The following is a 17271-nucleotide window of genomic DNA, read 5'->3' as shown; positions in this document are numbered from 1 at the left end:
CCCTTCTCTCTCTTCTCTTCCTTTCCTTTCTCTTCCCCCTCTTTCTCTTTTCTCTCTTTTCTCCTCTCTTCTTCTCCCCTCCTCTCTTCTCTCCTGTTCTTCAGGAACTCGACAGTTTGACAATTTCTCTTTCCTTGTTCCCATTCTCTCTCTCTCTCTCTCTCTCTCTCTTTTGAGCCTAGATAGGAAAACTCTGCATTGACAACTGCATGAAGTTTTACGGTGTCAGCATCACCTACAGCTTAGAGAGTCCAAATGTCAGCTGCTACGCGGTGGAGGTTGCTCCAAGCCACGATGACAAGTACGGGATTCTCTACGTGAACAACTCAGCCCTGCTGCAGAGCCCCGAATGCAGAGTAATCCACTACCCTGTGCTAGCTAAAGAGGAGTGGAGCAGGAAGGAAGCTTTCGCTCATCTTACTGTCATACTTGAAGGATCACGTAAGACTTTTGATGCTTCTGGAAAGCTGCAGTTTGGTTAGCCTTGAACAGGAGGGTGGAGTTAGTTGATATACAACAGACCCTGCAAGTAAAGAACAAAGGGATGTTTACCCCTTGCCCAGTTCTTGCTGGGATTGCGACAGAGATTTTCATGATGAAATTTTCCCCTGCTCTAAACCGCTTGTTCCCTTTCACTTGTGAAAGAAATTAATCATTGAAGTTCCTAAGGCCAAGACTCTGGTACCACTTCTTTTATTGTTCAGTCAGTTAAATAAGTCAACTTTGTTTAGGCTTTTACACAAGAGGAAATACAGAGATAGCAATAGCACTCAGACTTATATAGACTTATACTTAAACTTTTATAGCCCTCTCTAAGTGGTTTACTGAGTCAGACTCTTGCTCCCAACAATTCTGGCTCCTCATTTTACCCACCTTGGAAGCATGGAAGGCTGAGTCAACCTTGAGCCGGTCAGAATCGAACTCCTGACAGTGGGCAAAGTTAGCCTGCTATACTGCATTCTAACCACTGTGCCACCCTGGATGGACGGACGGACGGACGGACAGAGAGATGATAGTTACATGATAGATAGCAATATCCCTTAGAGTTTTATCCCATTTCAGGGCTTTACACAGCCCTCTCTAAGCAGTTTACAGAGTCAGCATCTTGCCGCCAACAATTCTGGTCCTCATTTACCAATCTAGGAAGAATGGAAGGGTGAGTTAACCTTGAGCTGTTCAGGATTGAACTCCTGGCAGTGGGCAGAATTAGCCCGCTATACTGCATTCTAACTACTGTGCCACCATGGATGGATGGATGGATGGATGGATGGATGGATAGATAGATAGATAGATACATGATAATTACATGACAGATAGAAATAGCCCTGAGACTTATATCCCACTTTATAGTGCTTTACAGCCCTCTCTAAGCAGTTTACAGAGTCAACATATTGCCCCCAACAATTCTGGGTCCTCATTTTACCGACCTTGGAAGGACAGAGGGCTGAGTTAACCTTGAGCCATTCAGGATTGAACTCCTGGCAGTGGGCAGAATTAGCCTGCAATACTGCCTTCTAACCGTTCTGCCACCACAGCTGTATTGCTAGACAGGGAAGCGCCGAAACCATTCAGCTGCTAGAGAGGCACAGAGCCCTGGATTGTAGAGCCTCAATTTAGAAAAGAAGTATCAGTTCACTCACAATTGTGTGATGTCTGATAGAAGAGGTTCCTGGATGAAAGTTCAAGCAAGTGGCAGTACCTAACACATTTTGGCTGGTCTTTAAAAAGTAGAGTTAGACCTTGTTGATCCTTGAACGGGAGGTCTCCAGAAGGTCTGGCACAGAAGATAAGAAGATCGGGGGGTGGGGTGGGGGGACCTGGGAATGGAATGGAATAGAATAGAATATGGAATGCAATGCAATGGAATAGATTATGGAATGGAATGGAATAGATTGTGGAATGGAATGGAATAGATTATGGAATGGAATGGAATAGATTATGGAATGGAATGGAATAGAATAGAATATGGAATGGAATAGATTATGGAATGGGATGGAATGTAATAGATTATGGGATGGAATAGAATAGAACAGAATGGAATAGAATGTGGAATGGAATAGATTATGGAATGGAATGGAATAGATTATGGAATGGGATAGAATAGAATATATGGGATGGAATAGAATAGATTAGATTATGGAATGGAATAGATTATGGAATGGAATGGAATAGAATAGATTATGGGATGGAATAGAATACAATAGATTAGATTATGGAATGGGATGGAATAGATTATGGAATGGGGTGGAGTGGAATAGATTATGGGATGGAATAGAATAGAATAGAACAGAATGGAATAGAATATGAAATAGAATGGAATAGATTATGGAATGGAATGGAATAGATTATGGAATGGAATGGAATAGATTATGGAATGGGGTGGAGTGGAATAGATTATGGGATGGAATGGAATAGAATAGAACAGAATGGAATAGAATATGGAATAGAATGGAATAGATTATGGAATGGAATGGAATAGAATATATTATGGGATGGAATGGAATAGAGTAGAATAGAAGGGACCTTGGAGATCTTCTAATCCAACCCCCTGCTTAGGCAGAAAACTCTATAGCGTTTCAGACAAAAGGCACAAGTAAGACATTTCCATACTGGGCGTCCGTAAAGATTCTCAGTCACCCAGGTAAAATTGTCTGGAAGTTGAATCATGGTCACTGGACTTCTTTTGGTTTGAAATATTTTGGTGCTTATCCAAGGAGCTTCTTAGTGCAGACTGAAGAAGCTACTTGGATAAGCATTGAAAAGTTTTGAACCCAAAAAAGGAAAGAAGTCCAGTGGCCGTGACTCAGGTGCCATACCAGATATAGAAACATGAATGGATGCATCCAGTGATGGGATTCCAATAATTTAACAACGAGTTCTCTGCTCTACTGACTGGCTGGGTGGGCGTGGCCAGGGGTGTGTGACAGGTAGCACCCGGCCTCCTGCAGCCTCCTGGGAGCAAAAACGGGCCATGTGGGGACTCCTGGAAGGGGCGGGGCAGGAAGGGCAATTTAACAACTGGTTCCCCCAAACCGGCTGAATCCCACCACTGGATGCATCCATATATTCATTGGGGATTACCCAGCCAGCCTTGGCTGATCTCAGAAGAAGCGAAGCAGAATAATTCCTGGGGAAGACTTGGGTGGGTGAACACCAGCTTCAGCCAGGGCTGAAGGCTAGACTAGGAAGTCATTAAAACATCCCAGAAGAAGGAAAGAAGTCACCAAAGAAGTTGTATCACATGCCCCATGAAGTCAATCACTGGCTGAAGCCTTTTCTATGTAGGAGAAGGGTAAGAGTTAGGTAAGAGTTAATTCATTAACTCATACCTAGTACCTAGTCAGCAATTGTTGTAACATAGGCTTCCTGAGACAGTAAAAATCACATGTTTAGTCCCCAAAACCTTCTTTTTATTTAAACAGCTGTGAATTATGTTCATTCACAGCCCGTAATGAGTCATAAACACTTTGTGAAGAGTCCGACAAAAGTCTGCCACAGTCTTTCGGGATCAGGCTGATAAGCACCCACCTTTATCTCCCTTGAAACGATGCCAGAGACCTAATTGCCAATTAGTTTTGCAAGGCCAAATGGAGCACAGAGTCAAAACGGAGCTTCAGAGTTTAAACCGACCAAAACGAACAAAGTTGCTTCCTGCAAAAGCTCACATTTGTTTGCTCCTCTCTTATATCCTATGGGAGGGTCAATCATCTCTAAGCCTTACTCTTTAAACCCCTTTAGTCTTAATTGTTCTTGCTTTCTGGCAGCTCTGCGCATGCGCGCACTGGGAACAAGCTCCCCCTGTTCATCTGCCTCGCTGATGTCAGACTCCAGAGGCTATGGAGGCAGCACATAACTCCCAGATGGCCCTGGCCCCCTCTCTGCCTCCAACGGAGAGCCCTCATCCAAGCCTTCCCCAGACTCTAGGACTGGCCCAACCTCCTCACTGTCAGACTCTGCTGCCAGCTCCGCAGGCCGCCAGTGGACCACAACAGCAATGTAGTGCTGAGCATTAGTTAACTAGATATTTTATTTTGGAGTCGAGCAATAAATCTTCTGAACTGGAACATTATGCGTGACCCTTATTTTTCGTGCCTGACATTAGTGGGTTGTAAAGGATTTCTGCAACACGAGGGTGACAGCAGTACCCCTGATGTTCTTTGTCTTCTCAGTTATACAGAATGATAAGAACTGTCCAGACTCCTGTGCTATGAGCAAAAGGCGACCTGAGTGTGAAGAATGTGGAGGTTTTGGAGTACTGATGGGAAAATGCCAGTGGAGGCAGGGAAGCGGGAAAGGTATGTTTGCATATTGGAAAATCCGCCTTAGGGCTAAACCACATGGGCAGCAAATGCAGCTTTGTGGAATGTGTGTGACCGACATTTTTCTTCAGATTAACTGACTGTTGGTTGTGACAAGAATTGGCCGACAAGCCTAATACAGGTTGAGAGAAACTTGTCTAAAGTCACCCAGCCAGCTTCTCCATGCCTAAGGCGGAACTAGAACTCAGTCACCCAGCTGGCTTTTATGGCCAAGGCGGGACTAGAACTCACAGTCTCCCTGGGGATTGGACCACAGTCACCCAGCCAATCTTTACGCCTAAGGCGGGATTAGAACTCACAGTCTCCCTGGGGATTGGCCCACAGTCACCCAGCCAATCTTTAAGCCTAAAACAGGATTAGAACTCACAATCTCCCTGGGGATTGGCCCACAGTCACCCAACCAATCTTTAAGCCTAAAGCGGGATTAGAACTCAATCTCCCTGGGGATTGGCCCACAGTCACCCAGCCAACTTTTATGCCTAAGGTGCAGGGGTGAAATCAACCCACCTTCGCTACTGGTTTGCAAATGTAAGCATGTGCCACCTCTGTGCATGTGCCACTTCCGTGCATATGCAGGATCTTACGCGCATGCACAGTGTCAAAAATGGGACATGATGACATATGGGTAGGTGGGCGGAGCCTGCTATTGAGCCTGCCTGGAAAGGTAAGTAGAACAGCAGGGGGGGGGGAATCCGCTGTGCCAGGCGATTTAGATTAGCAGGAAATCCAACGATTCTAGCTAATATAAATCGCGTATCACAGCTGATTGTCAGAAATACCAGTTTGCCCGAACCGGTAGCGTTTTTTTACTACTGGTTCAGGTAAAATGGTAGCATTTTTTTCTACTGATTTGGGTTAATCAGTCCGAATCAGTAGCATTTGACCTCTGCTAAGGTGGGACTAGAACTCACCCTGAGGGTTGGCTCACAGTCACCCAGCCAGCTTTTACATTTAAGACAGGACTAGAACTCCCAGTCTCTCTGGGAATTGGCTCACAGTCATCTGGCTGGTTTCCATGCCTAAGGTGGGACTAGAACTCACAGTCTCCTGGATTGGCCCACTGTCACTCAGCATTGTAAGGTTTATAAACTGTGGGGTCCTTGGTGCTCTCTGAGTGTGGTGGTTTCATTACCCAACTAGAGATAACATCATCAGTGCATAAGAAACTAAACAACACCATGATTATATTATCATTATAGGGACGTGGTGGCTCAGTGACTAAGATGCTGAGCTTGTTGATCAAAAAGGTTGGCAGTTCGGTGCTTCAAACCCTAGTGCCATATCATGGAGTGAGCGCCCATTACTTGTCCCAGCTTCTGTCAACCTAGCAGTTTGAAAGCATGTAAAAATACAAGTAGAAAAATAGGGACCACCTTTGGTGGGAAGGTAACAGCGTTCAGTGTGCCTTTGGCATTTAGTCATGCCGGCCACATGACCACAGAGACCGCGCTGGAGATGAGTACCACCCTCTAGAGTCGGGAATGACTAGTATGCATGTGCGAGGGCAACCTTTACCTTTATTTATATTATCATTGCAAAAGAAGCTACGTATTTGACAAAGAAACCTCAAGTATTATATCACACAAGCAATTTAGGAATACAAAATAAAGAGAAAGAAACTCTTACTAAACTCCCTCAAGAAGTACCACCCCCTAGAGTCGGGTGGTACATGACTAGCATGCATGTTCAAGAATAGGTTTGAATTATCTATGCATTGCTGGGCATTCAGAAACCATGTTCTGATTTTAGGAATAACCACCAACTACTCCACCTGTACTCCAAGCATCAAGACATGTCCAGACGGCATTTGCGATGCTGTAGAGAGCAAAGATAAGAGAATCTGCCCTCAAGATTGCACAAGTATGGACTTCTTTTTTTCTTTTAATTACTATTGGCTTTGATGCCTGTTTGGTTTCTTTCCCTCCCTAAGTCAACGGGTGGTAGCATGTGGTGGATGACTTTGTCTGAGTTCAGGGAGGTAAGATGGGTCAAACCAGAGGAATGCTTTGATGGACAACTGCTGGAAGAGCTGAAGAAGCTTCTTGGATGAGAAGCAAAACGTCTTCAGAGAAAAACCAGAAAGTTTCTTTCTTTCTTTCTTTCTTTCTTTCTTTCTTTCTTTCTTTCTTTCTTTCTTTCTTTCTTTCTTTCTTCCTTCCTTCCTTCCTTCCTTCCTTCCTTCCTTCCTTCCTTCCTTCCTTCCTATCTATCTATCTATCTATCTATCTATCTATCTATCTATCTATCTATCTATCTATCTATTGTCAACAAGTACAAAGAAACAAGTACCCTGCTTCCCCAAAAATAAGACCTCCCTGGATAATAAGTCCAATCGGGCTTTTGAGCGCATGGGCTAAAATAAGCCCTCCCCGAAAATATTGCAACACAGCAGCAGCAGCCATGAGGTGACCACGCTCGCCTCCTCCTGTACCTCAAACATAATAAGACCTCCTCAAAAAAAAAGGCCAAGCGCTTATATCGGGGGTAAAAAGAAAATAAGATCCTGTCTTATTTTCGGGAAAACATGATATCGGTATAGACATAGACATGGACACATGCAAAAATGGCACAGATAAATGGATAAAAATAAGGAAAACAGCCATAAACACATAAATGAGTACAGATAAAGGGGACAGGAGGACAGGGATGGTAGGCACGCTGGTGCGCTTATGCACGCCCCCTTAGGGACTCTTAAGAAATGCGTAAGGTCCAGGGTAGACAGCTGAAGGTAAAAGGTATGGGGGTTAGAGGAACTAACATCAGGCTCAGTTAGAGTGTTTCAGACATTTACTACTTTATTGCTTTAGTTCGGATGCTCTTGGGGGGGGAAAAAGCAAGGAGTGAGCAAGGAGAGATTCAACCTAGAAATGAGAAATTTTCTGACAGTGAGAACAGTCAACCCATGGAATGGAAGTTGCCTTCAAAAGTTGTGGGAGCTTCATCCCTGGGAGCTCTCGAGAAGAGACTGGATTGCCATCTGCCAGAAATGGTGTAGAGCAGTGATGGTGAACCTATGGCATGCATGCCACAAGTGGCACGTGAAGCCATATCTGCCGGCACAGATCCGGTGCACATGCGCACACCAGCCAGCTGATTTTTGGCCATCCGGAGGGCCGAGGGAGGGCGTTTTCGCCCTCCCCAGGCTTCAGGAAAGCTTCCAGAGCCTGGGGAGGGCGAAAAACAGGCCCAACGGGAAGGAAATGAACCAAGCCCCAAGTTTAGAAATGAACTTCCAGTCGGCCCATTGGGCCTGTTTTTTTGCCCTCCCCAGACTCCGGAGGCTTTCCTGAAGCCTGGGGAGGGGGAAAACAGCCTTCCCCGGCCTTCTGGATGAAATATCAAGCTCAGCTTGGAGGCGAGCAGTGTGGTGCGTGTGTGTAGGAGTGTGTGTGTGAGCATGGGGGGGTTGCGCACGCAGGCGCATATGGGGGGGCACTTTGCATTATGGATATCGGCACATGCGCTATCGTGCACTCGTGCTCACATTTTTGACACCCAACAACAAAAAGCCATCACTGGTGTAGGGTCTCCTGCTCGGGCATGGTGGGTTGGACTAGATGACCTACAAGGTCCCTTCCGATTCTGTTAATCTATTAGGGGTCAGTTTTCTCACTCAGACTTGCTTCAGCTGTTTTGATAAGCCAACGTTTCCAATATTCATTTGGAAAAACGCCATTTTGGTACTGAGCGCTGCATGCCTCGGTTAAACGTACCTCAATCTGTCTTTGATTTAGGAACCAACATTATTGGAGGTCATCTGAAAGGGAGCCTTGGAACTGGAATCAAGGCAGGACACGGAGTTTGTCACTGCTTTCCAGGAATAAGCTGCTACTGTGCGAAAGATGATATCAGGGGTACGTCTCAAGTTGTGAGTCTCTCATTGTATCGCTGGAGGCTCTAGCTTTTTTGTGGCTCTTAAACCAGTGGTTCCCAATGTGGGGCCCGCACCCCATGGGGGGGGCAATTTGATTTTTAATGGGGGCAATTCAAAAATGAGCTATTAACTGGGTTTTTGAAAGCCCGCTAATTGTTCTTATATTATATATATATAATATGTAATATTATATTTATATATAATATTTCTTATATTCCAATTATATTATCTTATATTATATATATAAAATGTATATTATATGTTGCATTTGTGCTGATAAATAAATAAAGGGAGACTAGTAGAGATCTATTTCAAGCTATTTAGCTCTCATCAGCTAGTCATACCCTTACTGGGATTCGAACCTGGGCTGTATTACACACACACACACACACACACACACCACACACACACACCACACACACACACACATACACGTACATACAACTGCGGCAAGGAAGGTTGTAAAATGGGACAATACTCACTGTCCTACTTAGTAACAGAAATTTTGGGCTCAATTTTGGTGAAAAATTATGGATTACCCATAGTTAGCAAGATCAGGAGTTACAGCAGTATGGTGGCCTAGTGGGTAAGATACTTGCCTCCTGGGCTGTTTTTACATATTAGGCAGTTATATTAACCTCTAAGCCACAAGCTCTCCTCCCTTATCAGCTGAGCCAAGGGTGGAGCTGAAAGGCAAAAGGGAAGCAGTATGCTCCCTTCCATATTTGGGCATGCCAGGTACTTTGACATAACACACACACACACACACACACACACACACACACACACACATATCTGCTGTGAACTCCATGTAGGCATCAGGAAGGGCATCTAGCCAATAAATGCTCAGCTCCACCCTACCCCAAATTAAGGGATTATGGGATCATAAAAATGGGGAGCAAGATCAGGAGTGAAAAGAAGAGTCTCAGACATTTCTTCTTTCTTTGCAGATCCTTTTTGTGATGACATGTGCAAAATGGTGATTGCGGGTGGAGTCCTGCTCTCCTTCATTATCTCAGTTGTCCTTTCTTCCTACTTCATTCATCGGTACCACAAGAATGCGCCCAAAACACCCATCGCCTCGGCAGAGATGACCTTCCGGCGGCCGGCTCAGGCCTATCCCATCAACTACTCATCCAATAATGTCCGTCGACCATCAATGGACTCCGAGAACCAAATGTCAGTAGATGCATTTAAAATACCTGTAAGTTCTTCTCATTTTCAGCTGCTTAATGAGGAAGATATCTTGCCCAGGTTTTATCTGATGCTTTGCTTCATTGTGAGACAAGCATGTCCCTGAGGGACTAGAAGGTGGAGGGGAAAAGGAATGTAAAGGAAAAAAAAAAACAATATGTCTGTGTGTTTGTGTATCTGTCTGTCTGTCTGTCTGTCTAGCCAGCCAGCCAGCCACAATATCTACCTATCTACAGTATCTACCTACCTAACTACCTACCTATCCATCCACCCACCCACCCACCCACCCACTATATCTATCTACCTATCTAGAGTACCTATCTATCATCTTTCTGTGTCTGCCTGCCTCAATCCTTATAAAAAACTATTTGTGAAAAAGAAAAGGTAAAGCTAGCAAAAACTACCTTGGACTCTCTGAGAGCTAATCAGGCTGGATAGTCAGCTTGATTCAAAAAAGACCTTTTCACCTGAAAAGGTTTTTTCCAACAATGCATCCATCTACCTGCATCTTAGTTGTACTTTTAATTTTTCCCAAGCAATCTAGTGAGCTTTAATCAAACAACTCCTTCAATTTTATTTGCCATTGTGTTCCATGCCAACATTTTATACAATAAAGTATTTGCTTGAGGGAGGTGTACGGTCTCCTGCTTGAGTGGGGGTGGGGGGCGTGTGTGTGTGTGCGTGCGTGTTGGACTAGATGACCTATAAGGTCCCTTCCAACTATGTTAATCTTAAAATATAGGCACATGCAGAGGGGGTGGGTGGGGAAAACCTAATTTCTGGCTGCATTCACATTTTTTAAATAAAACAAGCATAAAAGGTGTTGTCTTAAAGAAAGCTGCATATAAAAATTCAATATGTTTGGTGCTCTGAGCCTTGCGTTTTCTTGAAGACGTTTCATTACCAAACTAGGTAACATCATCAGTGTAAACCTCAGATACAAATAATCTCTTCTATTGGTTTAAAATTCAATATATAATGGAGGTGTGCATGTAATAGCTAGCAGGTTTTATTTATCTCCCCCCTATTTCTGATTGGTAAATAGAATTATTTTCCTTGTGGGTGGCTTAAAAACAAACATTAGAAAAATGTGGAATGGATTAAGAAGTCAGGAACTTTAAAACTAACATTGCCTAGAGTTAATGCATTGATATACTAGCTGATTAAACAGAATATTTATAGATTGCAATTAGATGTAAGGCTGGAGACCGAAATACTCTAGAAAGTAAAGTTGCGTGTTATTATTTAACACTCAACTTTAGCAACGGGTGGAAACTAATCAAGGAAAGAAGCAATCTAAATTAAGGAGAAATTTCCTGAGAGTGAGAACAATTAATCAGTGGAACAACTTGCCTCCAGAAGTTGTGAATGCTCCAACACTGGAAGTTTTTAAGAAGATGTTGGATAACTATTTGTCTGAAGTGGTGTAGGGTTTCCTGCCTAGGCAGGGGGTTGGACTAGAAGACCTCCAAGGTCCCTTGTTAGTTTATTCTATTTGGAAATCACGGGTTTCCATATGCATTTTGCGATCTGACCATATGAAGCCTGTATGAGCAGCAAACATTCCACATGTTTCTGTTCCTTACAATAGTTTATTTGTTAGTTATGTGCTTTTTGATAGAGAGCACAACACATGATTGCTTGTTCTACAGGAAGGAGCAATTGGATTACAGTTAACTAGTTTTTTTTCTTGAAGCCTGCAATCAATTATTTTAATGTTTCCTAGCAACCTCAGCCAGCAATTTCCCCTTGCAGCTGCTAACAACTGTGCCAGTGCGATATATCAAATTTAGTTCTTCGCCCGAGAAGAAATGTCATTGTTTAAATGAAAGCAAGATTTGATTTGTTTTTTAAGAAGCAAATTGAGATCTGGTTGTCATAGTCACCCATCGGTGTCTTGAATGACACAAAGAGAAAGAGAGAGAGAGCACACGCACACACACACAAATTTGCTTTACAATACTTAGTTCTTTAAATAGCCCCCAAACGATGAAGGCACAAGGACTTGGCTCCAACTTCATTTCCAGACTGTATTAGGTGTTAAGTTTGCACACTAGTTACTTGTTCATCTTCTCCATCTTCCCTGATTTTCCAAGGGATCGGTGGTACAACTGCATAATCGACAAAGGAGCATATTTGGAGTTGACACAAGGGGTCCTCTCTGAACTTGCTTGTTTTCTTGCAGACGTTTCATTACCAAACTAGGTAACATCATCAGTGTTGGCGTAGTCATTGAAAAAGTGATTTATAATCGTTTTTCACACTTACAACCGTGGCAGTATCCCCATGGTTACGTGATCAAAATTCAGACACTTGGTGTTCTGACCCACCAGCAGAACTGGCAGCAGATTTGGACAGTGAGGAGGTTGGGGAGGAACCTGGGCCAGTCCTGGAGTCTGGGGAAGGCTCTAATGAGTGTTCTGTGTCTGAGGCAGAGATGTGGCCAGGGCCGTCCGACAGTTATCAGCTGCCTTTGGAGTCGGATATCAGTGGGGCAGAAGAAGAGCTGGAGCCTGTTCTCGATGTGTGCATGTGCAGAGCTGCCAGGAGAAGAGAACAACTAAGGAACAAGGGCTGACTCGAGAATAAAGGCACAGGTGGACAGTGAATGGCCCCTCCCATAGTGAATAAAGAGGAACAAAGGGGGAGTGGAGTTTGCAGGAGACAATTAGTTCAGTTCATTAGAGTGAAGATCTGTTCCTGACTTCTTGCCAAGTAATTGCTGCTACAGAGTGGCGTTTGAAAGATATCAGCCTGGCAGCTCTCCAAGCTTGATAAAGGTCTGCAGTTGTAAAAATCTCTGGAAAGTCTGTTGGCCGGGACTTTGCTGGAGAGGAATTCACTTTAAACTAAATAAAAGGGATTTTATCGGGACAAGGAGTCGGCTTTGTGTTTTTGGGAAGCCTAGGTCAGAACACTTGGCAACTGACTCGTATTTATGACAGTTGCAGTGTCCCCCGGGGTCATGTGATCCCCTTTTGTGATTTTCTGACATGCAAAATCCACGGGGAGACCCAGATTCGTTTAACAACCACGTGTGACTACCTTAACAACTGCAGTCAGCCACTGAACAATGTCAAGAAAGATCGTAAAACAGGGCAAAACTCCCTTAGAGCCACTGTCTCGCTTGGCAACACAAATGTTATGCCCAATCGTGGTCGTTAGTTCAGGACTTATTCAAGGTTTTAGGAGCAATAAGAACTGTACACAACTCAGTTAAGAACTGAAAAAAAGTGAAAAAGAAAACATAAGCAGCCCCAAAAGTGCAAACCAGGAGTATTTAGGTATTAAGAGCAGATGTTTTCCATGGAAGACTTATGTTATTTGTTTGTTTTCGTCAGCAGCTTCCCAGAACAGAAAACCAATTGTCTGGGATGAATAAGGTGGCTTCTCAAAAATAAAAACCCCGCTGTTCCCCTTCGAGTTCCATAAATCAGCACAAACCATCTTTACAAACACCCTGTAACTCCCTTCTTCCTGGCACCAAGAATACTGAGAGGATTTAGGCAGATTTCAGCGTAATTGTCACCTACTATTTATAAATGTTAAGTTCTCCCGGTTGTATGGGGTAGCTGTCAAGCCGCCTGCAGTTGCAAAATGTAGACTTGGGAACTCTTCTAATCAGCCACCGTGGACGGTGTGTTTTAAGGTCTCAGCACACACTGCTGAGTGAGCTCCTGCTATTTGTCCCAGCTTCTGTCAACCTAGCTGTTCGAAAGCAATGTAAAAAATGCAAGTAGAAAAATAGGAACCACCTTAGGTGGGAAGGTAACAGCGTTCCGTGCGCTTTCGGTGTGTAGTCATGCCAATCACATGACCAGGGAGACATCTTCGGACAGTGCTGGTTCTTCAGCTTTGAAACGGGGATGAGCACCGCCCCCTAGAGTTGGGAACAACCAGCATGTATCCTAACCTTTACCTTTTAGTTTGCAGGAGGCCATCACAGTTGAAAATGGAGCCTTGACGAGTAATGTCGAGTCGGCCATGCCCACCGTGGCCACGCCCCTGACCAACCACCCCCCCCCGCCCCTGAGATCAAACACAACCCTGATACAGCCCTCAATGAAATTGAGCTTGACACCCCTGGTATAGACTCTCCTGCTTGAGCAGGGGGTTGGACTAGAAGATCTCCATGGTCCCTTCCAACTCTGTTCTTCTATATTCTATTTTTCTTCTTCTCTCTTCTACCTTCTCTAGGCAAACTAAACTGTCCAGTCTAGACAGGGGAAAGCTCTTTCCTGGTTTAAAAACTGCAATGTTCTTTTGCAGTTTTTAAACATATGCATTTAAAAGAGCCTTTGATATGTGTGGTTGACTGGTTTATATTTAATGTCAGTGCGATAGTGGGGATGTGTGTATCAGACCCTCACTCACTTATATTTGGCCTGTATAAAACAGCCCCGGTTCTCATTTTCTTTTCAATCACTAACCCTGAGCATTATTCTGGTGTTTTACTGCTATCTTCTGCCTACATTCAGAAAAAAAATCAGTAATTATAGTAGCAGAAGTAACCTGGAATTAAGGAGAAACTTCCTAACAGGACAATAAACCAGTGGAACTGCTTGCCACCAGAAGTTGTGGATGTTCCATCACTGGAGGTTTTTAAGAAGAGATTGGACAGCTACTGTCTCAAAGGGTATAGGGCCATGATGGCGAACCAGCACAAAAGCCATCTCCCAGCTCAGCTCCACTGCGCCAGTTGATTTTTGGGTCTCTGCCGCACATGTGGGAGAAGCTCACATATGCGTGGGGAGGAAGGGGGCACATGCACAGAGGGCGGGAAGAGCACGGGGTGTTTTTGGTCCTAGGAAGCTTGAGGGAGGCCGGCTAGGCCTGAAATGGGGTGCGGGGGAGGGTATGGCGCCCCTTCACAGCCCATTTTTGGTCCAAGGAGGGTTCGGGGGGGGGGGGGTTGCACTTATGCATGGGGCTGGGGGAGTGAAGGGGGTTGTGTGTGCATGTGCAGGAAGGGTGGGGCGCATTGCATTACGGGTGCGGGCACGTGCAATTTCAGCACACAATGACTCTACACCAGTTAGCCATCACTGGTGTAGAGCCTCCTGCTTTAGCAAGGGGTTGGACTAGAAGACCTCCAAGGTCCCTTCCAGCTCTATTCTGATTGAGGTTTCATCATCCAACTAGGAAATACCATCAGTGCAACAAGGACCCTTCAACAGTACTTGTGGTCTGAAAGAGTGAAAGATACACCTAACAGATGCACCTACAAGATGTGGCTCGGTTTTGGTTCTGTTAATCTTTCTCCTCTTCCTTTCCTTTATAGGAAGATCCCAAGTGGGAATTTCCTCGGAAGAACCTGGTGCTCGGCAAGACTCTCGGCGAGGGAGAGTTTGGAAAAGTTGTCAAAGCGACAGCCTTCCGACTCAAGGGCAAAGCTGGCTATACCACGGTGGCAGTGAAAATGTTAAAAGGTAGGTTCCTCTCTCTGGGAAATTCTGAGAATAGCAATAGCCGTTAGACTTATATACCGCTTCACAGTGCTTTCACAGCCCTCTCTAAGCAGTTTACAGAGTCAGCCTATTGCCCCCCAACAATCTGGGTTCTCGTTTTACCCACCTCGGAAGGATGGAAGGCTGAGTCAACATTGAGCCTGGTGACTTTCAAACTGCCAAATTGCAGGCAGCCGGCAGTCAGCAGAAGTAGCCTGCAGTACTACACTCTAACCACTGCGCCACCACGGCTCTTATACAATAGTTTGGTAATGAAAACAGCCGTCTATTTCTGTTCCATATTAATCTACTTATTAGAGGAGACATATATCTCACCTTTAATGTGGGAACTGAATGTGGCATGTTTGAGATTCCTCCCTAATTTTATTCAAAAAACAAACTATGTGCAATCGCTGTTGGCTGCTTTTGTGTCGGAAGCACTGAGGTTGAAAGGATTAGCCGCTCACACCAGCGTTGTCCAGGGGATGCATGGTTGGGGGCATCTTTTACGTCACCATTAATGTTCTCACCAAAATGGTACCTATCTATCTACTTGCAATTACTCACTTTCGAAGAGAGACAGAGACAGAGACACATGTGGCTCCGAGGAGTCCAGCAAAATCGACTTCAAAGCGAGAAGTCCAGGAAGGCAAAGGAACAAGTCAATAAATCCACAGAGCAAGGAAGAAAGCAATGAGTCCATTAAGCAAGGAACAAGACAAAGTCCATCAAACAAAGAATATGTTCCTGCCTCCTCTCCACTCTCCATGTTCAGGGATCAGGAGGAGGTGGACCTTGCTCATCGCCTGAACTCCATCACTCTTCATCTCCACTGCCCGCCCTCTCTGGTTCATCCTGTCCCCATTCCTCCCTGAGGACAAGCCATCCCAAGCCTGAGGGGTCCGGGGCTGCCTGGTCCTGCTCTTCCCTGTGTTCCTTTGAAGCCAGCGAGGCTGCCCCAATCAACCTCCATCAGCCACAGCTTCGGCCCATCCTCCTCCACGGAGTCAGTCTCCGACAGGAGCATGACAGCTAGATTGGCAGGAGCTAGAGCCAATGACAGAAGCTCATCCTGCCCCACAGCAGCCCTCGGATCTCGAACATGGGCTTGCTGATTGTAAAGCCAGCGTTCTGACAACATGAGCCACCATCTTCCCTAACTATGTGAGGCTGAGAGATAGCATCATCGTCATTAGTCCCTTTCTCACAAAGTGCATAGGGCATCTAGCTTCTTCCAATGAATCCTATCCCTGGTGGCATCTTCGGCATCTTCCCATTTGATGTCCTCTGTCCATAAGTCATCTATGAACATCCGACACCAAGTTTTGGATACTCTACCCTGACTCTGGTTTCCCTTTGGCAGGTCCCATCTTAAGGTGCTTTCCTTTACACTGTTCTGTGTGCCCTGAAAACATTAGATATTGTATGAACCCACAACCCAGTGTGACTGAAGTAGCTGTTGTGGCCTGCCAGTGGCCAGCGGAGATGGCAGCAGACTCGGACAGTGAGGAGGTGGGGGAGGAACATTGGCCAGTCCTGGAGTCTGGGGAAGGCTCTGATGAGGGCTCTGTGTCAGAGGCAGAGGGGGCCAGAACCATATGCCAATTATTTTCAGAGTCAGACATCAGTGAGGCAGACGAACAGCTGGAGCCTGTTCCCAGTGTGCGCATGTGCAGAGTTGCCAGACAAAGGGAACAGCTAAAGAACAGGGGTTGACTTAGGAGTAAATCCACAGGTGGATGGTAAATAGCCCCTTCCCATAGGGAATAAAAGGAGCGAGAGGGGAGGGGAGTTTGCAGGAGACAATTAGTTCGCTTAATAGGTTCGTGACTCTCCGAGATTCCTTGCCAAGTTTTACAGATATCGGCCTGTCAGCTCTCCAAGCCAGATAAGGTCTGTGACTGTAAATTCACCCTTGAAAGACTTGGCTGGATGTGAATGAGAGGAATTCACAGTAACTTAATAAAAAGGGCTTTTTTTCAGGACAAGGAATTTGCTTGGTGGTTTGGGGGAAGCTAGGTCAGAACAGTTCTGTGTCATTTGAGGAATCTAATGGGCCCTTTTGTCTTCAACCAACCTCATAATAAGATTTGATTTCCCTGGTTTACTGTCAATGGTTTTTTTTACATTGTTCCTTTTCATACTTTAATGGAATAAAATATGTATCTTTTACTATGAATCCCAGCTAATTAATAGGAGTGTAAAATCTAAGCAAATATGTCTCTTGATCCCAATCCTTGGGCTTAAACAAGTTTGATTTCTATCCAAGTCAAAATTGTGCTTTCCAATTCTTCCCAGTTGTCCTTTCTGAACTCCCCCGTATAACTTCCCCATGTGTCTTCTTTCTGTAATCTCTAATAAATATAATCACCAATGCAGCTTCCCTGGAAAAAAGTTTAAATAGCTGTGTCACTTTTCACCCAAATGTGTCGGTATT

At 44.8% G+C, this 17271-nt stretch overlaps 1 protein-coding gene across 1 annotated transcript in view; it reads left to right on the top strand.

The window, feature by feature from the left end:
• RET (ret proto-oncogene) overlaps window positions 1-17271 on the top strand; it is a 143951-nt gene that overhangs the window by 104850 nt on the left and 21830 nt on the right. Inside the window, exons 7-12 of the mRNA XM_087702422.1 lie at window positions 183-441; window positions 4170-4295; window positions 6069-6179; window positions 8054-8173; window positions 9144-9397; window positions 14669-14816. Coding sequence (XP_087558548.1) covers window positions 183-441; window positions 4170-4295; window positions 6069-6179; window positions 8054-8173; window positions 9144-9397; window positions 14669-14816 — 1018 coding nt within the window. The remainder of the gene's footprint in view (window positions 1-182; window positions 442-4169; window positions 4296-6068; window positions 6180-8053; window positions 8174-9143; window positions 9398-14668; window positions 14817-17271) is intronic.

This window comes from Thamnophis sirtalis, unplaced genomic scaffold, assembly GCF_051295495.1.
Source record: "Thamnophis sirtalis isolate CommonGarterSnake01/CBP01778 unplaced genomic scaffold, rThaSir2_p1.2 scaffold_15, whole genome shotgun sequence".
Taxonomy (NCBI): Eukaryota; Metazoa; Chordata; class Lepidosauria; order Squamata; family Natricidae; genus Thamnophis; species Thamnophis sirtalis.
Note: the sequence above shows the minus strand (reverse complement) of the source record. Positions and strands in the feature narration are given on the sequence as shown.